Source organism: Gymnoscopelus braueri (genome assembly GCF_963280865.1).
Source record: "Gymnoscopelus braueri genome assembly, chromosome: 1".
Lineage (NCBI taxonomy): Eukaryota > Metazoa > Chordata > Actinopteri > Myctophiformes > Myctophidae > Gymnoscopelus > Gymnoscopelus braueri.
Window position 1 is genome coordinate 20,537,591 of NC_137603.1, and position 25,397 is coordinate 20,562,987.

The following is a 25,397-nucleotide window of genomic DNA, read 5'->3' on the forward strand; positions in this document are numbered from 1 at the left end:
CTCTTGCTCTCTCTCTCTTACACACACACAGAATGGCATCGCTGATTAGATTTCTGAGCTGATGGGCAAAGCGTTTTTTTGAAACTTTCCATACAATGTGGATGTGATGAGAAATGAAATGTTGAGACTATCGTACGGGTACGAACGCATCTCTACGATATAAAATAAATTGTGTCTCGTAGAAAAACACGACAAATGAGAATGCCATTCACTGTGAAAAGGATGATGCTTATCTTGTGGTAATAACCGTAAAATACAGTACCTACGGTAGTAACTACTGCTGGGGGGGGGACGCTTTAGAGAGACGAATGGCTGGCAGGTCTATACGAGGACGCCCCTCTAATATAACATGACACAGAGAAAGCCTCTGTTCCTGTGCTACACGTTATCTACACATTATTCGTACCCACGTCACCTGTGCTCACGGGTGCTAGCATTGCATGTAGTCTTTAAAAGTCTGCAGTTAATGTATTGGTCACAGCCAGTGGTGTAAAGTAACTAAGTACATTTACTTAAGTACTGTACTTAGGTAATTTTTTTTTATATTTGTACTTTAATTGAGTATTTCCAATTTTCAATACTTTTACTTCTACTCCACTACATTTCAGAGGCAAACATTTTACTTTTACTCCACTACAATTATTTGAAAACTTTAGTTACTAGTTACTTTTCAGATATATATTATGATATCATAAAACATACATTGACCACTTTAGCCCTATTTTATACCTAGGCTATTTGAAAATAGCCGATCTACAAGCTCACAACGCGTCGCATCGCGACGCGTTGTGAGCTTGTAGATCTGCTATTTTCAAAGGTTTTAGTACTTTTACTTTTGGTACTTTAAGTACATTTTGATATCAATACTTTTGTACTTTTACTCAAGTTAAGTTTTAATTCTGGACTTTTACCTGTAACTGAGTATTTCTATATTGCAGGATACTTTTACTTAAGTAAAACATTTGAGTACTTTTTCCACCACTGGTCACAGCAAATGAAGTGTGTGTGTGTGTGTGTGTGTGTGTGTGTGTGTGTGTGTGTGTGTGTGTGTGTGTGTGTGTGTGTGTGTGTGTGTGTGTGTGTGTGTGTGTGATAATAGTTTTCATCCCTGTTTGCTCTCTGTTCCAGCGTTTAAAGAGTCCTCCATCTGTATTCTCCGGGCAAGTAAATTTATGCTAATCTCTGGTTGGCCCGTGAGCGAACGTCTATAAACTCAGACGCAAGGTCAGCCACGGACGGCATCGGAGGAAAAAAAAGCACACGGGCCGGGGGCCACTGCCAGTGATGAGATAACCCTGTCCTCATCACGCCTCAGTGAGCAAACAGACTAGCACATCAGAGACAAACAAAATTAACACACACGCACACGCACACACACACACGCACACGCACACACACACACACACACACACACACACACACACACACACACACACACACACACACACACACACACACGGGAGGACGGGTAAAGAGAGAGGGTGGCAGTCACAGTAAAATCCAGAGTGTTCATTTAACTTTGAGAGTAAAAAATGGGCCTACAGTTAGTACAGTATACTATAACCTTCCATATTTGACTGTGAAGAGCGAGAGAGCAAGCAAGAAAAACAAAGAGTTGGCCTAAAAATCTGCCCATGGGGGGACAGATATCAAAGAAGAGGGAACAAAAGCAGGCGGAAAGCATGTTTATTCTTAATTTTGTAGGTGGTAAAGAAAAAAAGTAGAAAATTGTGCTACAGTCTACTCAGGTTTTACTAGGCTGCTTCGGTTTGCTACTGTCGGAAAACAACACTTTCGACAACTACCGCTCATTAAGATCTCGTTAGATCTTGTCATGGACGTGGGGATGGTACAAAAGGCTATTTACTCCCCCCCCCCCCGCTAACTAGATTATCGGCTTAAGCGATCGAAAACATGGCGGAAGAGCTAAAGGAAATGGATTTGCAGAAAGGCCCTGGCGCTTGTGGATGAAATGAGGCGATAAGACAAAGAAGCAGAACAGAAAAAACAGAAAAGACTATACCTTTCTTCCTTGCTGCAGTTAGCGTTTGTGATATCCAAGCTTTTACTGAACACAGACTTGCTGCAGAGGCAGACAGGAAGAAGAAAAAGGACCCAAAAAAATAAACATAAACAAGAGACAGAAAGAGAAAATCACACAAAGGAGAAAAAAGGTGACATCCTATTAAAAACCATTAAGACCTGAAGCCGATTCTACAAATGTCTTCTAAATCCCAAACAGTATTGTGAAAAAACGTATGTTTCTATGTCAGTGGTGCTCAAACTTTTTCATGTCAAGGACCCCCAAAATAATATGAATTTGGCCGCGGACCCCCATCTCAAAATGTTTTGTTCCAGGGACCCCCAGAAGCAAAGATTTGACTTACAAATGTTCGCTTTAAAAATATATATATTCAAAGATTTGCACAAATTTTCTCGATTTTTCGAAAATAGCCAAAGTGTAACATAATGCTTTTTAGCTCAAATCAAAAAATGACACAGATGCGTTCCAGGTCTTAATGGGTTGACAAAAGCATGCGATGCACAGATATCAGAGAGGTGGCACTGCTGAGTGCATGCACAGCAAGCTAAAAAAAACAACAAGAGAAAGAAAGAAACAGAGACATTTATGGGTCATGCTTGGGTCACTGACATGTTCACCATACTTCCACACTGTAAGGAAGCAATTTCCATTTGCAATGCCTGTGTCTCTGAAGCCTTCCCTACATGGTTTGCCTTTACACGTTAACAGCCATGTACTCTCCAGTTTAATGATAGCATTTTAGCAAAAGGAGCCTTTTCAGCGGCAGTATTTGTTGTACTGTATACAGCAATAACTAATAAGCGGTTACCATAAAATGCAAGCACCCTGCTGTTACTGATGATAATAATAATGCTAAAACCTCAGGCCTCAGGTGTGTGTATAGTAGGTTTGTGTTAGGGCTACATGATGAATCACGTTTTTGTTGTCATTGCAATATGAATTTCCACCATAAACACATCGCAAAGGCCTGCAAATGCCAGAATGACAGATTCATGAGGCTGTAAAGTTGAGAAGGAATAAACCTTTTTCATAAACAGACTTCTGTTTATAGCCCACTGGTTTTCAATTGTTTACCTATTTAAATGAGCGCCAGATGCACGTCTTGTTAACATTGTGTTGCATCTTGCTTCTTTAACCACATCGACCCTAGTGTCCCTATTAGGGGACGAACATTCGGCAAAGAAAGCCAATAATACCCGAAAATAGATCTACAAGCTCACCACACGTCTCGACATGTTGTGAGCTTGTAGAGCGGCTATTTTCTGTGAAGAGATTTGGTGTAGAGGGAAAAAAGGAGTGCACCAAGTGCAGAGCCCTGGTGGACACCGGTCAACTAAGAATATAGGGTCTAAGTGGTTAAAGGTGGATTGTTGCTACAGTTTTTTTCTGAAGGAATGCAGCCAGTTGGTCTCTGATTTTACGTATCTGCTCAGAGCAGATAATTGCTTGCAGGCTCCGCAAGATGGGATCCGAAGTTAAATTCTGTTCAATGTTTTTAGCAGAGCTCATCAATGTCAGTTTTAGTACAAGAGACCAATAACAAAAGAGAAGGGGCGGGACCAATATTTTAGTTGCTGAATCTCAAGCTGTACAGTTGTCTAATAACAGAAACGATATGTCAATGACAACACAATGTATTGTGTTATATGCTATATTATTGCTATAGCAATATCCAATAAGTTTATCTCACATTGCATATTTGCTCCAAATTGTGCAATCTTACCCTTGGGCTACACAGGGCATGTTTACGTATCTGTACCGGTGGAGTGGAATGAAAACAGCACGGAGCTTGTTATCGGCTACGCCACAAATGTTTAGTGTGCCAGTCACGTACTTCTTCAAAAAAGAAAATGAGAGGTGACCCAGTAGCCGAATGATTAGGGCGCGTGTATCTCACAGGCTCCAATACCAGACAACGAGTCCACGGTTTGATTCCCTGGCTGGCCGGAACATTTGCTGTATGTCATTGTCACCCCAAGCCACTACTCTCTCTCCCTGTTTCCTGTCTCTAAACACTGACAATCAAATAAAGGCAGTAAATGGGCATAAAATGGCCACAACATAACTGAAAATGAAATTGTCTAGCATCCATTCAAGTCTTCTAATAAAAAGTGTTGTGCCCAAGTTTGGCTGGCAAATCAAAGTAGGCCAACACATTTCTTTTCATACTATTCATTAATATTATTATTAATAATTAATTATAATTGTCTGAACTGCACCTGCTGTGAAAAGAACACTGGCACAATTCCATGTTTCATCCAAAGTAAAGTATTGGAAGTAATTGCATGTATAGCATGATGTCGAGAACATCATTGATGTTGTATATTTGCATATTTATTATTAGTTTTATAATAAAAAATGTAATGTCAGAAGTTTAGCCGTTTTATATGTGCATTATTCAATCCCCTCATTCCTTCCCTGGTGAGTGATGCAGCTGCAGCCCCTCCTCCCTCTGGCAAGAGATTCTACTGCGAGGGGAACTTCTGACCGAGACTTTATGGGCTTTCATGTTTTAATATACTTCACAAAACCCTTTAATATACTTTTTTTATAGCGGAATTCAATTTTAAAAGAGCTGCGTACACTACAGACAACGTGCCGGTTCCATTGGTTATAGTGCATACAGCATGCAGTCGCAGCAGCCCGCTCTGCGAACGGAGCAGATCTGTTACGTGCCCAGTGTAGCCTGGGGGTTAGTGTGTGTGTGTGTGTGTGTGTGTGTGTGTGTGTGTGTGTGTGTGTGTGCGTGCGTGTGTGTTTTGTTTTTTGTCAAGCCACTCCCGTTATACATCACATTTTGTGTCTGCTCACAAATGGCGTTTTCAAGGTGAACATTTAACATCACAGAACAACATCAAGGTAGATGTCTATTGCTTACTAATAAAATATCTTACTTAATATCTAAGGCCACAACGTGAATTTACTGCTTACCCTTTACTGCTTTTTCAACACCTCAATACTACTGATTGTATATTAAAGTGTCCTTGAACACATTTCTACAAAGACTACGCAGCACTCAGGTTACTGAAGACTAAATTCATTTCATGGGATCATAGTACTTACAGAGCTTGGCTTTTTATAACATTGCATAAGTGCTCTTGTTGTAGCGCATGTACCTTGTACTTATTTATTGATAACATTTTACTCGGCGTTGCATAATAACTCTCGAAAGTCAGTCTTGAGGAAATCTTTTGGGACGATTCGTGCACTTCTGCATGTACGGCTGCCAGTGTTGATTTCGTCGACTAAAACTATGACGAAAAATGTTCGTCGACTACCTTTTTCCACTGCCGAAAACTAAATAAAAACTAAGCTATGGTGACTAAAACTAAGACTAAATATATTGACAATTTCGTCAACAAATAAAAACTAGACTAAAATGTTAGTGAGGGACTAGTGGAGAAGAGATCCAGTAGAACTAAAAGACAAGTCATTTTATGCTTGGTTGCGCTACGGTGTGCATTCTGAAAATAGCAGATCTACAAGCTCACAACGGCTGCGACGCGTTGTGAGCTTGTAGATCGGCTATTTTCAGCATGTAAATGTGTAAAATCGAGTGTAAAATCAGCCATTACGACACCACCAAGGCACCGCCATTATAGTCGACTAAATCAACTGTAGATTTAGTCGACTATAATCTTATGATATTTTGTCGACTGAAACTAGACAAAAACTAAAACATTTCAGATGACAAAAATATGACTAAAACTAAATGGAATTTTATTCAAAAGACTGACTAAATCTAAATAAAAATTTGCTGTCAAAATCAACACTAACGGCTGCACATATTTCTGAACATAACAGTAGCAATACACAGTAGTGACGTAGCGTGTACCTCTGTCCGTGGGTAGCCATGTCGATGGCCCGTCGTACTGGCACAGGGGAGCCTCCCTCGGTGACACAGAGCACCTCCATAGACTTCCTCTCTGGCCTCCTCTTGCCGTGGCGACTCAACATGGGGGAATCCACGCGCTTCCTCGGAGGGTCCGCTGAACACGGGGGACAAGAAGGGGATTATGTGAGAACACTGCTAAACCATTTCCACCACCACCAAACCACCTTTCAAACATTTTAGTACTTTTACTTTTGGTACTTTAAGTACATTTTGATGCCAATACTTTTGTACTTTTACTCAAGTAAATGTTGAACTCTGGACTTTTACTTGTAACTGAGTACTTCTATATTGCAGTATTGATACTTTTACTTAAGTAAAGAATATGAGTACTTTTTCCATGTGTTGAAAATTACTTTTTTTTTAACCATATCAAATTTGTGTCAAAACAAATACTCGATGCTGCATAAGAAAGCATGAGGCTGTCTGGTGAATGAAAAAAAAAATCAAAAGTGAACTCAAGTTTAACCAGTACACAGTCAAATCCTTAGTGTTTACATTTGTTACTCTGAGACACTCAAAGTGAAATTAACACTGAGGATTTGACCATGTAATATCCAAACCAAAGTGTATAATTTAGGCACAGACTAATAAACGAGATGAACTAGATCAGCTTACCTATTTCAGTACGTGGGGGCAGGTTCTGGTCCTCTTGGCTCGGGTACCTCTCTTTACGGTCCAGTAGTAGGAAGTAGATCATCTTCTCCTGGTTGTCACTGCCACTGGAGGGAGGGAGATGGGAGAGAGGGAGGGGGAGAGAGAGAGAGAGATCACTAGCAGACATGTCTGTTGGTTAAGACTCGGGGCAGCCCAACACTCTATCATCAGAAGACATTTTAACCAGAAGGATTCATCAAGCTGACAACAGAAATGTCTTGTGTCAGCCCCTCCGCAACCGTCCTGTCTTCCTTCCAATCTGCTTCCTCAGTAGTTTTTCCTTATTTCACATTTAACTCCTTCAAACCTTTTTCCCGAGCCTGGTAAAGCCCCTCCCTCCGGAAATCTCATTTCCATTTGATTTCAGAAAGGAGTCTGGCATGAGAACCTGTGTGTGTTTTTGGCTGTGACGCAGAACGATGAACGAGGAGGGGCTTTATCAGGCTAAGGACGCTGATAGGCTCGTCCACTTGGTGGACGACGAAAAAAAGCCAAACAAGACTCCTTCCTGAAATCAAATGGAAATTAGATTTCCGGAGGGAGGGGCTTTACCAGGCTACTTTTTCCCCACCTCCTCCCTACTCCTTTGGTCTCCATCTCATGTACTTACTCGTCAGCCAGCAGGTCTTTGGTGAGTTTGGCCTTGTCTCTGAAGCAGCCCAGAGAGTGCATGCTCTCCAGGACGTCCGGGTCAATGTCCTCCACCGCGTTCAGCATCCGGATGGCCACCTTCCTGGGAACTGGCTGCTCTGGTTCAGGCTCGTTCTTCCCGGCTCTAGAAAACACAAAACAATATACATTATATACTATTGGTCTATGAAATTAATTCAAGGACCCCAACGGAAACAAGTCCGCAAGGACTTTTTTGGTCGGACCTTTTAGACAAAAGTATTATAAATGTAACTGTGTTGTTTTACATTCTTTTGCCTAATGAAAATTTCAATCAATCAATCAGTGTTGATTTCGTCGACTAAAACTATGACGAAAAATGTTAGTCGACTGCCTTTTTTCACTGACGAAAACTATATAAAAACAAATAAAAACTACGCTATGATGACTAAAGCTAAGACTAAATATATTGACAATTTCGTCAACAAACAAAAACTAGACTAAAATGTTAGTGAGGGACGAGTGGAGAAGAGATCCAGTAGAACTATAAGACAAGTCATTTTATGTTCTTTTGTGCTCGGGTGTTGCACTCTGAAAATAGCAGATCTACAAGCCCACAACGCGTCGCAGCGCAACGCTTTGTGGGCTTGTAGATCAGCTATTTTCAGCATGCAATCAAGTGTAAAATCAGCCATTACGACGCCATCAAGGCACCGCCAACATACATTTTAGTCGACTAAATCAACTGTAGATTTAGTCGACTATAATCTTATGATATTCAATAAAATAAAACTAGACAAAAACTAAGACATTTCAGATGACTAAAATATGACAAAAACTAAATGGAATTGTATTCAAAAGACTATGACTAAAACTAAATAAAAATTTGCTGTCAAAATCAACTATATACTATGATACATTTGTACTCCTGCATGAAACCAAATCAAATCACGAGGATATCAGGATCCCATGGAAACAGCGTGGCTTCAATGTGTATTCATGTTGGCCAGTCTGTGACGTCAGTCATCTATCTACAGTATGACTCATCTATGACATATGACTCCAAATATAGACAGGGTGTCAACCCGATCAGAGCTCCACTGTCCTCCCACTTACTTCCATTATAACATTTCCATTATAAAACAAGACCAGGAGACCTGGTTCTGCCAGACCCAGACTTCACATGACGTGTCAGCCTGTGTCTATGCCCATGTATGGACGAAAGGGGGACAGACTTTTATGGCTGGGGCCTAAGGACAAAGTGACCAAAAACTGTTTTTTGCCCATGTATGGAGAAAACAGGTACAAAACATGCCCATGTATGGACGAAAGGGGGACAGACTTTTATGGCTGGGGCCTAAGGACAAAGTGACCATGCCCATGTATGGAGAAAACAGGTACAAAGCCTCATGTAAGCCAGACCCCCTGGGTCCGGCAAAAATATAAAACATGGGGGGGAAAGAGAGATAAAAAAAGCTGATCTAGGAAAGGGACCCGTATATATAGGGTTTAAGTGGATAATTGGTTTACAGTAGTTGAAAGAAATTCATAAATGAAAGTACTGTTTTCATAAAGCTCAAACAAACACACAAACATAATTATACAAATGCATCAACAATCAACATACAGTACACATATACAACACACTTATATACTACTACAAGAAGGAGATAAATGACATTTGGATGTGGAAAACAAGTGTGTGTGTGTGTGTGTGCGTGTGTGCGCGTGTGTGTGTACTTACAGATACCACGTATGCTTCTGGATTTGATCTAGCTGTAAGGACATGGAAGAGAACATTAGCATATGATCCCTTCATTCCGCACGGTAATGTTAAAAAAAATATAGCTGCAGATTAGTAGGGAACATGAATTAAGAACCAGGACACAGCTATTGTTATCAGACAATGTAATACTTATGTGGAATAATATTAACCAGGATAATATCAGCTGGTATATGACACTGACATTTTGGTATGTATTGTCAGACATTTCTCGCGCACGCACACACACACACACACACACACACACACACACACACACACACACACACACACACACACACACACACACACACACACACACACACACACACACACACACACACACACACACACACACACACACACACACACACACAGTATATATATATATACTGTATAGGGAACAGCTGTCAGCAGAGGAACATTCTGCTCTGTCAAGGTTTCTAAACATTTTTACTCTGCAGTGTTTCACACTGAGGCAAACTCCCAAGTTCTGTATGGTGGTTAATACTGTACATATGGTCGCACCATGATAATCTGTACAGTGTTCCTGGAAACGTGCAATATAAAACACCTCGCCTTTTTAGGAAGCCTTATGCTGTGTTCAAACAGGCAGATTAAAAGATACAAAAATAAACAGCATCTTTGTCACTGTGTCGCTTTGTATCTGTGCTGCTCAACGCGGTCGTTGACGTCATCAAACATGCGGACATCGGAGCTACAGTTGTAGATTTGTATCTTTGTCGCTAGAGCTACAGCTACAAACGTCTGTTGTATCTTTGTATCTTCATGTCACTGGTTTCCATTGAAAATTAATGGTAGCATGTAATCTGCCCGTGTGAACGCACCATCAAGTGTAATTTATACTTCCATCACACAACCATGTCACTTAATTATATAAGTGAAAATAACAGATTTTCATCAAGCGACATGGCTATACAACAAAATATATGAATTAGCCCTTAGAATGCTAGTGCAACATCGAGTCAGCACAGTTGTGCGGCGAGGCTGTGTACCGTGAGTCTCTTGGTGGCGTCCACCTCAATCATGCCACGCAGGAGGTTCTGGCAGTCTGGGGGGATGAAGTGAGGCATGTGGAACACACCCAACTTGACCTTCTCCAGAAGGTTCCTCAGGTTGTCATCGTCAAATGGCAGGGCGCCCTGGAGAGACAGTCAATGACACAGTGAACCTCTGGAGCAGTGGTTCTCAATATGGGGGTTGCGACGTCGCCAAATAATTTCGAAGGGGTGGCCAGAAGCTTTTCTTAATGTGTAGTGTAGTAGTGTACAGAATTAAAATGAAACTAGACAAAGTGCTCCTCGGAGCACAGGTCTCCGCCAGGTCAGGTAGATTATTGTGGGCCAGCAATGTTCGGAATTTGCCAACCAGGATGGAATATGACAAATCGGACAGATCCGTCTTAATTAATCACATGACTATAGAGATACTGTGTACCGATTTGCGTGATGTTTGGAAAAAAACTGTAGGGGTAATATAAAAAAATGCAAAGATGTGTCCACTGGTGGCGCTATAACAGGCCGATCTGAAAAACTCGGGGGAGAGGTTCTGCTCTAGCAGGAGATTAGCTGCTTGCAGACAGACGGACACACGGATGGACCATGGACGGCCTTCAGCCTGGCGGAGACAATACATCAGGTTTCTTAGTTCATATTTCAGTAAACTCACAGTCACAATACAGAATATTGAATTAGTAGGTAGGCCTAACGTTTTCCGAAGGAAGATAGAGAGCGAGGAAGTGTGTGTCTGAAACAGACCGTCCACGCTGGCTCTGCACTCCCGGCAGCACAGCGGAGATGTACTCCTTCCTTTGCCACATATAAACTTGCTCCATGAACTTTCATATGACAACAGCGAAAACGTAATCGCTAGTCGCAATACATGGAACGGTGTGGTCAGGTGGATGCATCTTGCCTTTTAGTAAGATACTAAGATCCATAAAAAATATCACACACCTAATACCCCACAAGTATTGTCGGCTTCGACATCAATATATATACACATTATACACTGTATAAAACATAATAAAATATAATAAAAAACATAATTAAAAAAATTCTCAGAAGTGCCGCCGAAGACTACAGTATGTATTATTTGTAACACTGGATAAAGTATAAAATGTAGCAATGGTTCAGTGCATGGTCAGCTATTTTTTGTATATATTTTGTTTAATTAACAATCTTCAATAAAGAGTTGATGCAACTTCAGACAAAATTTCAAATAATTAAAAACCTTAAAATCAAGGGCCTCAAAATTGCCTTTTCAAATTGAATGACTTTTCCAGGTTTTTCACGTCAATAAAGACCATGGCATTTATCATTAGTGCTCTACAGAGAGACCAAAATAAGAGTGTACTGTAGAGAGAGAGGGGACCATATTCAACGCAGGTCACGGGGCACCCCAGAGATTGGGTGGAATAATAGATTGGTTTAGTAATAATGTCTCCATGAAAATGCCACCTTGAATTTTTCTGACATCAGTCTGCCCTCGTTTCAACCAGGCTGTACAATAACACCGTCATCCCTTTGTGCAGATGTAAATGGCCTGTCAGGTGTTGCCGTAAGATAATGTGGATTTGACATTTCTGAAAAGATCCATCATAGAAGTTGCTAATGATGAGGTAAGCTCTGTGTCAGAGAGCCAGACAACACCGAGCCCCCTCTCTCTGTCCCCAGCTGGGGAGTGGGGTTTGTATGGTATGATGACTGATAGGGCTTCTCATTCAAAAGGACTACGTCTCAGAGACAGAACAGATGGCTGTTGACACAGTGTGAAGAATAGAAAATAAAAAATAAGCTGAAGTAGGAAGATTTATCCTCACATGATGGCTGTTGTGATGTGCTCAATCTTAATAAAAGAGAAAAACGCACGTGTGCAAGTCGGTGCAAGCACATACAGTACGCACTCCGGCAAGTAAACACACATCGAACGTAAAGATACACTGTTCTCAGTCTTGTCACTGTCATGCGAACGGTGTGCGTGTTGGTGCAACTGAGTGGCTGAGTGCAATACACTGTATGTGTGTGCACTAAGATGATAATTATATTAAATTGTAATTTGTTTGAAAATCACACCACAGATCACTGGTTGGCTGGCTGACCAAAAGACAACTACATATTTTAGTATAATTGATTACGGTTCCTTTTAGCGGAACTTCCATGCCTTAACTTTAATTCCAAGTCACAATCGGTGTGAACTTTACACTCAAGACTAAATTCAAGTCGTAAAACGTATATAACGTGTACATCATAGGAGCAAGCTGGACAATATAGCAAAGAAAACATCCTCTCACAATTTATGTCAAAATAAGCTGGAAATAATTTTAAATAAACGATGGTTGTGGAAAGAGACTACGAAATCTCCAATAATGAGTGATGGGTGACATTCTCAGTCACCTGAGGAAGAGTTGCACTTCTGTTTTTCTTTACATATCGCACTAATGCACAAGCCCCCCAAAATCATGTGGGGTCCCGACCCACAGGTTGAGAACCACTGTGCTAGAGATATGGCCATGGGGTCACCAAAGTAGTGTAGGCGCCTTCGTCCCAGGATTGATGGATGGACTCACAAATAGACTAACATGAATTAATTAAAGGCTGTTGAAAATAGACGCTATATTTTTAAATCATGCTTTTTATAAATTTGGGTTCAAATCCTACAGTTCATAACTGAGTGGGGTCTACGTGATAAGCCCTGTCACTCACCACTAAAAGTGCAAACAGGATGACTCCACAGCTCCACGCATCTGCTTTCCTTCCGTCATATTTCTCTCCCTGTGCCAGGCAACGAGAGAGAGACAGAGAGAGAGAGAGAGAGAGAGAGAGAGAGAGAGAGAGAGAGAGAGAGAGAGAGAGAGAGAGACAGACAAGATGAGACTCCATACTCACTAACCCATTAGAAGGACAGGGTACATTCATTCACTCCTACACATTCATGTATAAACTTATGAAATACAGTGACTTCCCCGGAACATTGTACATCACTTAAGATGACTTTACACACGATGACAAGTGCTCCACTACTCTGTGAGTCCAGTATGAATACAGAGCTGAGAGGAGAGTCACATTAACAGTCACTCAGGAGAATGTGGTTGGAGGCACCGTTATGAAACAGAAGAAGGAGCACGGAGAGAGAGAGAGAGAGAGAGAGAGAGAGAGAGAGAGAGAGAGAGAGAGAGGGGAGCACTTACCCTGATGACCTCTGGGCAGGCATAGTGTGGAGATCTGTGAAAAGAGAATTTATACTGTGAGACAACACATGACACAACACACACACACACACACACACACACACACACACGCACACACACACACACACACACACACACACACACACACACACACACACACACACACACACACACACACACACACACACACACACACACACACACACACACACACTTCTCTCAACCAGGAGTACCAACAGGACGAACATTGCCCACACACTGTTGTGTGACAAGAAATGCCCTAAATGCAGGTTCTTAAGGCGAATACATCCGCACTGTGCAGCATGATACTTATGGCACTTATTGTAACTTGGCATGGCATAATGGTAAATCATATACTAATTCATATCAGCTATTGCCCACTGCAAGTTAATAATCTGCATATCACTGGATATCTTGCATAAAATGATCTATTATGCAAATCTATAAGTATCACATCTGTGCACATCTTCGTCATCACGATAATCGAGCGATCACAGAGTATGAAAATACTGAGCCTAAATGACTATTCGATCCATTTGTTTGCGTGTGCTATTTATTCTTCAATGAAGAGCCAGAGAGCATGACTATTCTGACACAGTCGGAGCATTCCGCTGCATCTTGGCACAGTGCAAACACAACTCTGTGTAAACACGCACTCCATCATTGCCAGTGTTGTATTTAATTATGCTAATATATGCAAACGCGGTCAATTTGCGCTAGTCAAACATAGCTGTGTCAGAGCACACTAACTGCAAACTAATTATACCAGAACATTGCTTTCATGCCATCGCCAGGGGCAAGGTGTCCACAGTCGTGTCTGAGTGACATTTAATACATTCTGTTAGATGGAAGGTTGTGTAAAGTGGAAGTGTTATAGTAGCTAATACTTTACACGGGCGGGGTAAGTTTGCGATTTCATCTAATGTGGTTGCCTGATTAAAACAATTCACATCATTGAGATAAGAGAGGACAATAGCGGAATAGACACTACCAAAAGACCCGGGCGATTTCGCAGTGACAACACAGCTTTGTTCTTTGCACCCTATGTGAAGACCTATTGTCCTTTTGTACAGTGTTTGGCCAGTATTGAAGTACTTCTGATTGTCTTTGTTTATGACTCAAATTCTTCACCATTTCCATGCAACCCACATGACCCTGTGGTAGGCTAGCTCGTTATCGGGCAAAACACTGACACAGTTTAGTGGGATGGAAGGTTATTTGTTTTTATAAGTTGCATTCAAAAACTTTGAAATATGGCAATCTGGTAACAAAAAACATTCTATAATATGCAGTGACTGCGATTATTGAAGTATCATTCCTGGCTTGGGTTGGGTGTAGTCATCTTAGACCGACCACAGTGATACTACAGTATGAGTAGATTTTTAAGATATTCAAGGAATTGCATTTGGCTCATGGTGCACTGATAGCACATCACGACAAAGTACATGCAGGACACACTGTACAGGGCTCAAATGAATGCTATTCTTTAAAGTTTATATAATGTTTGTATAAATACAAATCAACGGTGTACACCTAGTATTGTATGATATTGTTTGTATTCCAGAGCATTTTGCTGTTTGTTGAATCAGGGAACTACCGGTACACAATTCTGTGTTTAAACTAGATAATTTTATTGGTAATTGCACAATGGCCAACACAGGTTAAAAGATGCTATTGATCAATAATTTAATTAGCATGCATGCTTAACATTAATGGGAGTAAAACAAATCACATTACAGCATGATGAGCTGCCGAGGTCATAGATTAACATGTACTGTAATGGCAACCCAATAAATAAATAAAGTATTGTACAGTATTTATACCATCTTTCGAGTAACTCACCCACAGCTGGTCTCCAGTAGACTTTCCCCGACCTGCAGAGACGCCATGCCAAAGTCTGCTATCCTGATGTTGTTCTTCTCATCCAGCAACAGGTTCTCTGGCTTCAAATCTCTGTGGCTGTAGAGATGAACAAAGAGAAGGGAAGAGATGAGGAAGTATAAAACCAAAGACTAGCAGTCTAAACTCTGTGCATCTCCTCAGCATCCAGAAAGCACACAACATAGCTCTTTAGCCTGAAAATAGGCTAAAGCTTCTCAGTAATACCAAAGATCAGAGGCAGCCTCCTTTCACACACAATAATTTCAGTCCTTTTTTTATTCTAGTCCCTAAAACTACAGCCATATGAGGTGATAAACAGGGATGCTTTCCTCTTTCAAATTGCTTTCTTTTTTACAAAGTCATCTCTGATGCCCTTCAAATGAAAGGAAGTGCTTGGCAATAAGGAGGTTTTTGTCTTGACTTGTTGCCAAATCTCTAATGGACTATCTGTAATCAACAGCTCCTCCAGACTCATTAGATGCTGACAAAGCACTTTGTCAAAATCAAGACACAGTTTGTCACTGCTGTGTACATGCTTAACACTTTATGAGAAACGCTGAAACCATCTGGTACTCATCATTTTACTATGAGAGGGGCTGTAAGCATGAATAATCACGATACGATTTTTCACGATTTTTTTAAGCTACATTTATTTTCCAGACAAATGACCGAATTTTTTTTCTCTCCAGTATTCCAGTATTTTTTTTTACAATACTTTTTCTCTTATCCTCTTTTCAATACAGTAGCAAATGACTGAAATCTCTTACAAAGATCCTGTATTTTCTTTTGCACATCCGAATCCTTGGTATCTTTATAACTAGCTTTGGACATAATGACGTACGTCCATGCTACTTCCGGGTCGCATAGTGACATCACTGTCGAATCCTTGGTATTATGATCCTAGCCTTTCAACGTGGTGTTTAACAGCTGCGTCACTACACGCTGTGTTTAGATTTTTTCACGCTCGGCGCTCGCGCTAATGAAACACTAAACAGGATTATTGTTTCATGTCAACGTTCAAGTACAACTATCAGAAGATGTAAACCAGGTGAAGTAATGCGTCACTCTGCAGGTTTAACTACAGTTTTCCACCTTTCCAAATGTTTCTTCTGGCTATTTTTCACATCGCGATTAATTTTTTAATTAAATCGATTTAAATCGTCCCCCGTTTGAATCGATTTAAATCGATTTACGATAAATCGTTACATGCCTAGATGTAATGGTATGGGGTAGCAGTACCGAACACAGAGGATCTACTGTAATTGTCGTGGCTGTGTGCGACTGACCATATGGAGTGACTGTGGCAGAAGTCCAGGGCAGAGATGATCTGTCGGAAGAACTTCCTGGCCTCTTTGGGCGTTAACCTGCCTTTCTTCACCAGGTAGTCAAACAGCTCCCCTCCAGACACGTGCTCCAGCACCAGGTATCTGTAGGAACCAGAGAAACAAAACTCATTCAAAGGAAGTGTGTATTATATAATTTAACTTTTACTCTTTTTAAATGTTTACGAACTATTGATTGATTGATGTACTTTATTTAGTAAGACATGAGAACAGTACATGACAGTACATAACAGTACATGGAAGTACAAATTCACAATACAAGGTCTACTAAACTGGAAATCTCATTAAGCACGCAGCTTGTTTAAGATGAGAACCCCATGCACACAAATCATGATGAATGATATACCATATACAACAATTAATCTGCTGATATTAGACTTTTCCAAATGGAATGTGCTCAGAAATGGCATACAAATATTAAGGATACATACAAGTGAAGTTGGGAAAACACTTAAACACAGATAACATCGGTCAAAGCATACATGAATGTATCTATCCGTCTGCTTCTAATAGGTTATCTGTGCAACATTCACCAACTACCGCGCATTAACTGTAGCTGTTGCAGGTTTTGATCATTCCAGTTCATAGAGAAAATGACCGTGGTACATAATATATGCCTGTAAAGTATACCCGTGGTCAAAAAGCTTGCCTCCACCTACCCAGTCCATTTGTCTTGCAGACAGCACTGATCCCATGGCTGTAATAGGCAAGCTGAGTTTTCATGTATTTCCACCCCCCTCACCTTCCCCTTTCCCACTTCCCTGATTTATGCGCAGATTAAGGGGTCTACTCGAGCGTTTACCTGTCAGAGCTATTTAAATTAGATCCACGTTCGTGTATGATTTGTGAGCGTGGTATATTCTGAGCGCGACACCTCGGCAACGATTCCCCCCCCCCCCCACCCTCCCCCTCCGTTGCAATATTAGGAAAACAAATTCCCGCTCCCCGCGTGTCGGCATGTTGCCTTGATCAATTATTGAACGGCACATTAAGCTGTGCCACTGGGGCATGGGCTACTGCGTGGATTAATGAACACAATAAAACATGGCTATACATTAAAGCTCCATGCTAGGGGAGGAGGGGGGGGGGGGTTCAGGAATGAAACATTACATGCTATGATAAAGTTCCCAGCCAAAGAGATGAGGACTCCTTGGGTGTAACAACCATCCACAAGTACACCTAAATTTGTTCTACATAGTTGTCACAGACACTGTGGTGAGCTTTTACAAGTCCCCTCCACTCAAAAAGTTAGACTATAGACTATAAAGATTTTTGCAGAACTAGTCACCAGGGTGCCTTTTTCAGAGTCTTCCTCCTGTAGAGGGAGAGCTTATCTGTACTTCACTGAAATCTGAGTTGCAAGTGTGACATTCTTGGGTTCTCTGGTTGCTTTGAGCACACTACTAGTATGATTTGGCACCAGATCCAAGCAGCCAAGAAGGACAAAAGAGACCTCTATGTCATCTTCCTCAACCTGGCCAATGCCTTTGGCTCAGTTCCCCGTGAACTCCTCTGGGAATCCTTCAACATTTTCCATGTACCAGAACCAGGGGTAATCAATATGTACGGACACATGTGTCCGTACACGGACACATGTGTCCGTGGCAAGATTTGGCCTCGTCTGTGCCAAATGTTTTTGTTTTTACACACCATTATAATGTTCTTGTTTTGATCATAACACCCAATTACTGAAAGTCAGTCTCCAGATTTTCTTCAGATTATGTATGACACTGATTTACTATGACACTATGTATTGTATGGCACATTAGCTAATGAGTCCACTGGTGCAGTGGTTCTCAAACATTTTATTTTCAAGGACCCCCATAACATAGTACAAATGTCATTCCTTCCATTTGTTCACACTCAGAGTTAGAGACCTGTAATGGTCATTTAGGGCTAGCTCTTTATGTGTTTGTCTATATTGTATGTCCATGGCAAAAATAGAATTTTGTCAAAAATGTCCACCACAAGCCAGCATGGCGATGACCCCTGACCAGAACCCATCACTATGCTGGTAAAGGCCTACTTCCAAGACCTGCAGGTGGGCATCATGGCAGGCCGCACAATGTCATTGTATGTGCTAAAAGTAACTAGACATCACATAGACATTAATAACATCTACATATGGCTAGCGGTCTAGTCTAGACTATGTTTGCAGGTGCCTCATTTGATCTGATACAGTGAAGAAATTACAATCAAATTCTACACGACCAATTTAGAAGAACACCCCCCACCAGCTGACTTCACCATCCAATCAGCTTGGGGAAAAGGAATGGGGGTCCAAGGAGGTCCCAAACAAACATCTGGTGTCAGACCCTAAAACAACAGGATCCTGGCACCAACCTCCCAAGGAGACAGTGGTCTAACGCTCAATCAATTCAGGACTGGACATGATGGCCCCTGCTTGGCCAGCCTTCACAAATGGGGGCAGTAGCCCAAGCCCACTGTGTGCGTGTGGAGAGGAGCAAACTATGGAGCACATCATTGAAGTTTGTCCTCTCCAAAGACTGACAGGAGGATTAGTCATCCTCCATACAGCAGACCACTGCTTGGCTTAAGGACTTTGCATTCGGTAAATGAATAAATCAAATTCTGTGACTCAAGAGATTGCTGCTGGTTTCCTCGCTTTGTGCTATTTTATTATGACTTACCTTAGCTTCTGGCTCTATCAGAAATACATTTTATATGAGAAAATAATCAGAACAAACAAGAAACAAGAACTTCATTATTTAGCTTACTGACGTTTATATTAAAAAGCCTTTTCATATCCTGACTTAACTGGAAAACATCTAGCATTTAAGGTGCAATTCAGGTAACCTGTCATTCTTTCAAATAGTAAAGCATTAAAACAGCAACCTCAGTCTGGACACAAATAATTTGCGCCACATAGCAGGTTCTTAGCATTTGGATAGAGTAACTCATTACTTACAGGTACTTCTTGTTTTCATAGACATCATGCAACTTTAAAACGTGGGGATGTTCTATGAGTTTCAGGATGGCAATCTCTCGCTCCACCTACGGTGAGAAAAAGAGGGAGGGAGGGACAGACAGAGAGAGAAGAGAAGAGATAGAGAGACATAAAGAGACAAGGACAAGATATGTTAAGTGGTTCTGAACAGGGATATACATTACAATGTTAATGACATCATCGGAGGGAAAAGGACAATGTTTTCTTGGGCATGTGCCAAGACTCGCGCCTCATTGTATGGTTGTGCACGCACGCACACACACACACACACACACACACACACACACACACACACACACACACACACACACACACACACACACACACACACACACACACACACACACACACACACACACACACACACACACACACACACACACACACACACACACAATTATGTACACAAATTCCCAAACACATACATAATACAGTTTAGAGAGAAAGACATGCTACATGCATTTGAAATGCGATGGTTATATTCATTTCAGTGTGTAGCTCATGAACAAACATCAAGCAATGAGTAAGACAGCAGTAATTGCATTTCCTGCCATTCAAAACTGCAACACAAATAAACTAACAATTCTAACTGGGTTTGAAAACAAAACCACGTTATAACACAGGGTAAAGAGAAACGTCCTGGCCAGACTCCTTAAGGGTTATTATTTATCCTTACAGTAGTTGTGTGACGCCCGGGGAATCGAACCCGGGTCTCCCACGTGGAAAGCCAACATCTTAACCGCTAAGCCAAAGGGATATCCCTATCACTCGGGGGAGATATTAGAGTTTCAGGCCATCAGGCTAGTGAACCACTCTGTTACAGTTCCACACCGAAAATAGCAGATCTGGAAGCTCTCAGATCTTGTAGATCTGCTATTTTTGCCATGCGACATCAGCACGCAACTAAGCATAACGGGGGCTTTCAAAGCACACTGGAGATGATACCCAGTGGAGACCAACGACAGAACTGGCACGGTGCCACGTGTGCTCAAGCAGCAACACAGTGCAGTCTTTTGGCACGGAGCAGCGGAGTAAGCGGAGTAAAACCCTTGATGATAAAGTTCTCTACAACTGCTCCCAGCAGTTTGTATCACGGTGCAGAGCCACAGCCACGGCCATATGGAGAAAGAGCTGGTTGAAGAGCAGCGGCAGACCATCTGTTAGCCCTGCTCACCCGTCACACAGGGACTCTGTTGTGACTCCAGCATGTTAGCCATGTGATGCTGCACAGCAGGCTCACTGTCATTAGTCAGAGCCAATAAGGCTCTAGGACCCCCCCCTTCTCACACACGCACGCACACACACACACACACACACACACACACACACACACACACACACACACACACACACACACACACACACACACACACACACACACACACACACACACACACACACACACACACACACACACACACACACACACACACACACACACACACACACACACACACACACACACACACACACACACACACACAGTAGTGGCTCAGAGCCTCTGCCCGATGACCAAGAGCCTAATATCTCCACCGGAGACCCAAGGGGGAATTCCCCTTCAGGCTTGTGGTTTAAGATGTTGCATGCTTCCCACACGGGAGCCCCGGGTTCGATTCCCCGGCATTACACACACACACACACACACACACACACACACACACACACACCCACAGCTTAACGTCAACTGCTGTTCTGTCATAATAGAGAAACAACGAACTTACTTGCAAGTGTAGAAGTCGTCGACATAAAACTTGTGATATGTGCAGAAGTGACTATACTACGTTCTGATTAAAAGACGTGCTGTTCCCATAGAATAGATGGTGCCATTATGTCAAGCATCATCAGTATGGCTCAATGTATAAGAATGACTATTTAGATCAGAGCACTGTTCTCTTTCCCCCTGCAGGCAGACATGCATTCTTTCATCTACTAAATCATATCTAGCACTGTATACAGAAGACAAAATGTTCCTGAAATGTGGGTCCGTGCCCTACGGGTCGAAGTGTCACTGAGCAAGACACTTAACCCCTACCAGCTCCCTGGGCGCTGTATAGCAGCCACTGAAGTGTATGTATGTGTGTGTGGGGGTGTGAGCCTCTGGTGTAATATAATGAATGACCAACTTAGATCACTGCCTGGCTCAGGGCTATGTGTGTGTGTGTGTGTGTGTGTGTGTGTGTGTGTGTGTGTGTGTGTGTGTGTGTGTGTGTGTGTGTGTGTGTGTGTGTGTGTGTGTGTGTGTGTGTGTGTGTGTGTGTGTGTGTGTGTGTTGTAACTGTCACCAGGCAGTCTAACCACTACACGACTGTATATATAGATATGTAGCTATGTGCATGCCCACAATAATTGTAATCATTATATAATTACTAGTCCATACCCGGTCGACGCATCCGTGGGGGGATATGCGCACATGATCTGGCAACCCGGGAGGCAGCCCCATAACCATGGCGACAGTGTTTTCACAAAAACGCTAATAAACAGCTGAGATTTGGTGATATCGAAAAACGGGCTTCGCTGTTAGGTGCACATGGTAAGGGTCAATGGCTGTGTGCAATTTCGGATCAATTGCTCCAGCCGCTGAGGAGAACCGGGCAGAGCAATTTTGGCCTCACCAACCACCAACCATGACACCATGACACCATGACAGAGGTTTGTCAAAGTATAGGAGGATATAATTGTGTATAATTAAATATAGGCTACATCTAGTAGCCTATATTTTATATGCATAGCCGCCCTCACATCTAGTATATCAACAAATGCGTTGTGAGCTTGTAGATCTGCTATTCTCACTTTTTCAAAATAATCGTTTATTAATCGAAATCAAGGCAAAAGTTTGAAATCATTGTGATATTGATGTGAAGTCATGTCGCCCAGGCTTACTCACTGTCACAATCAATGAGACGCCACAGCTGAAACCAGTGGGACGGTGTCGGTAGAAATCTCTAGCCCTCCCAGCTAATCAAACTAAATCCTAAGCTCTATTGATTGGCCGGGGGCGAGGATTCCCATCACCTGGGTGTTGTTAGACGTGTCACGAGACACGAGAAAACACAGATGTTATCCGACTGTCTGCCTGTCATCACTGTTCTACTAGCAGTGAATGGTGGAAAAAGTACTCCGATTTTTTACTTAAGTAAAAGTAGCAATACCACAATATAAAAATACTCTGTTACAAGTAAAAGGCATGTGTTCAAAATGTTACTTGAGTAACAGTAAGTATTGGCATCAAAATATACTTAAAGTACCAAAAGTAAAAGTACTAAAATGTTTGAAAATAGCAGATCTACAAGCTCACAACGCGTCGCGATGCGACGCGTTGTGAGCTTGTAGATCGGCTATTTTCAAATAGCCTAGGCATAAAATAGGGCTGAAGTGGTTAATGTATGTTTTATAATGTAATAATTTATATCTGCAAAGTAACTAGTAACTAAGGTTTTCAAATAATTGTAGTGGAGTAAAAGTACAATATTTGCCTCTGAGATGTAATGGAGTAGAAGTAAAAGTATTGGAAATTGGAAATACTCACGTAAAGTACAAATACCTCAAAATTGTACTTAAGTACAGTACTTGAGTACATGTACTTAGTTACTTTACACGACTGACTAGCAGTCAAAGGGCAGGATTCTCTGCAGACCGCCCAGTCCCCACCCTTTGCCCACTCGCCAACACAAGAGCCTGTGTCATGTCCAAGGGTCCCAGGAAAGGAGGGAAAAAAGTGTTAAATGGTATCTCATTCCCTGTCAAATCTGCAGAGGTTGGCCGGCAGGGAATTCATTCTATAAGGATTCCCATTACAGTGACGTATACAGCTACTGCAGCATGAGACCAGCCGAGTTCTAACGTTATTGCTGAGAGCTCTCAACAGCATTGATCTGTTAGCTACGCTACATAGAGGCTATTGCTTTGTTTAGTGGAAGAGATAGAGCGGGCGGCCGTCGGGGAACGGAAGGTCCCTGGTTTGACCCCCGGCTCCTCCAGCTTCGTGTTGAAGTGTCCGTGAGCAATACACTTAACCTCTAACTGCTGCTCCCTGTGCGCCCGTGTTGCTGCATACCGCTCTAAAATGGATGGGTCAAATGCAGGAAAGTAATTCCACCCCCGGGATCACTACAAAACCCATTTTCAAAAACCAATAACCAGCTAGTATTATTGCTTTAATTATAGATAACATAGTGCTCAAAGTAACTTTTAGTAACATTATAAACACATAGGTCACCACTAGGTCAGTGGTTCTCAAACTTTTTTGGCTCAGGTCACCCCTGGAAATAACGTTTTTCTCCACTGCACCCCTGAATTAATTTAAATAATAATTTAAAATGTACATGTATTTACATTTATGTCAGATTACGGTATGTAAATATGTAAATCTTTCCCCCTAAGATACAGTATGTCACAAGGAAAACTTGAGAGAATATCTGTTTCCATTAGGATAGATTGAAAATAACTTTATACTATATTTAGCCACTTGAACCCCAAGTATCCCTATATTCTGGGGGGAGCATTTGCCAAAAATAGCAAATCGACGCGTTGTGAGCTTGTAGATCTGCTATTTTTTGTGATGAAAATAGCAGTGACTAATCGAAATTAGTCACCTTGAATCCTGCAATCATAACTTCACTTGTTGCTATTCTACATTGTGCCCTTTCACAGCTTTCAGTAAAGTAAATTTAAAAAAAATACGGTTTTGAAATGTTACTCTTTCTGCTGCCTGGCAACAACAGTGTAGCAATAAAATAGATATTCCCTGTGTTTCTCCTGACATATTCTCAGCGAAGATATTTAAAGGTAGGGTATATATATATATTTTTTAAAAGGTTAAAGTACTATATTCTGATAGCAATCATTGCTACAGAGCGTTTGTTCGGTCACAGGCGTCTCTCCAGCTCTTTAGTAAACAGAATATAGTACATTTTCAGGTTGGTGACAACATTTAAGCCAATCAGGAGAGAGCACTGAAAATGCATTTTCTGTTTAATAAAGAGCTGGAGAGACATGGGAGACTCCTTTTACTGAACAAACACTCTATAGCAATGAGTACTATCAGAATATAAAGCTATTTAACACTTATTTTAACCAAAGTAAATCATTTACCCTACCTTTGTGTAGAGCAAAAACAGAAAGGCACTAGACTAGAGCCTTGAGGGACTCTGCTCAACCAAGTATAGGTTTTAAGTGGTTCAGAACTAATCGTTTTGCCTGTGTAGGATGCTGGTGCACAATAAAATGTTTATTTAACCACGAGAGTGTACGAATGGAACCAAATGGACTTCACAGGTACAGTATATTTGGTTCAAATTGTACACTCTCAGAGTAAAATGAATTTTCTGTGCACATTATACAGGATTCTCCCACCATGACATCTAATTATTCTGTTTGCCATCTGATTGGTGGCAAGCACACACACACACACACGCACACACACACACAGAGCGTAGAATGTAATTAAGTACATGTACAAGGAAAATAGCCCGCCGCCCCCTTGCCATCAACAACAAAAACATCTATTACACCTTATTATGACCCATACGGTCTATTAATTCATAGTAATGAGGAACTACTTAGGAGGAAACGCAGGCACACAACACACCCACCAAAATGGCATGTGCACGTGTGCATTTGCTATTGTACGCGTGTGAGCTCGTGTGTGTATGTACGAGTTAGTTAAAGTGATAAAAGGGCTTGGTCTCTACTCTCTCTCGATGCATGTGTACATGCAGGCAGCATGTAAACCTTTATTAAAATTCAATCAAGTAACCATGGCATCAGGATCGTTCCCAGAGGCATGCGTTGTGAGGTGTCTATTCACAGACTCGGTTTTAATTACAGCCTGTAGCTGCGGTCTGCTGTTGTCCAGGTTAACGCCAATCTCAGCACAAATCCCCGGTCTTGTTTGTCTAGTCACCTCAATTATCACTGCCTTCTCTCCTCTGTCCAACACAATTAACACACCCCCTCCCAGGCATGAAATCCATTTTTAATTAATTAGCTTTTTCACATGCATGTATTAAAT

At 41.6% G+C, this 25,397-nt stretch overlaps 1 protein-coding gene across 1 annotated transcript in view; it reads right to left on the minus strand.

Moving 5' to 3' along the window:
• Positions 1-25,397, minus strand: part of brsk2b (BR serine/threonine kinase 2b) — a gene marked incomplete at both ends in the record, with an annotated part of 128,807 nt that overhangs the window by 21,208 nt on the left and 82,202 nt on the right. Inside the window, 11 exons of the mRNA XM_080444050.1 lie at positions 2,024-2,083; positions 5,880-6,033; positions 6,555-6,652; positions 7,204-7,368; positions 8,947-8,978; positions 9,981-10,127; positions 12,690-12,758; positions 13,175-13,208; positions 15,038-15,154; positions 16,363-16,503; positions 19,349-19,434. Coding sequence (XP_080300176.1) covers positions 2,024-2,083; positions 5,880-6,033; positions 6,555-6,652; positions 7,204-7,368; positions 8,947-8,978; positions 9,981-10,127; positions 12,690-12,758; positions 13,175-13,208; positions 15,038-15,154; positions 16,363-16,503; positions 19,349-19,434 — 1,103 coding nt within the window. The remainder of the gene's footprint in view (positions 1-2,023; positions 2,084-5,879; positions 6,034-6,554; positions 6,653-7,203; positions 7,369-8,946; positions 8,979-9,980; positions 10,128-12,689; positions 12,759-13,174; positions 13,209-15,037; positions 15,155-16,362; positions 16,504-19,348; positions 19,435-25,397) is intronic.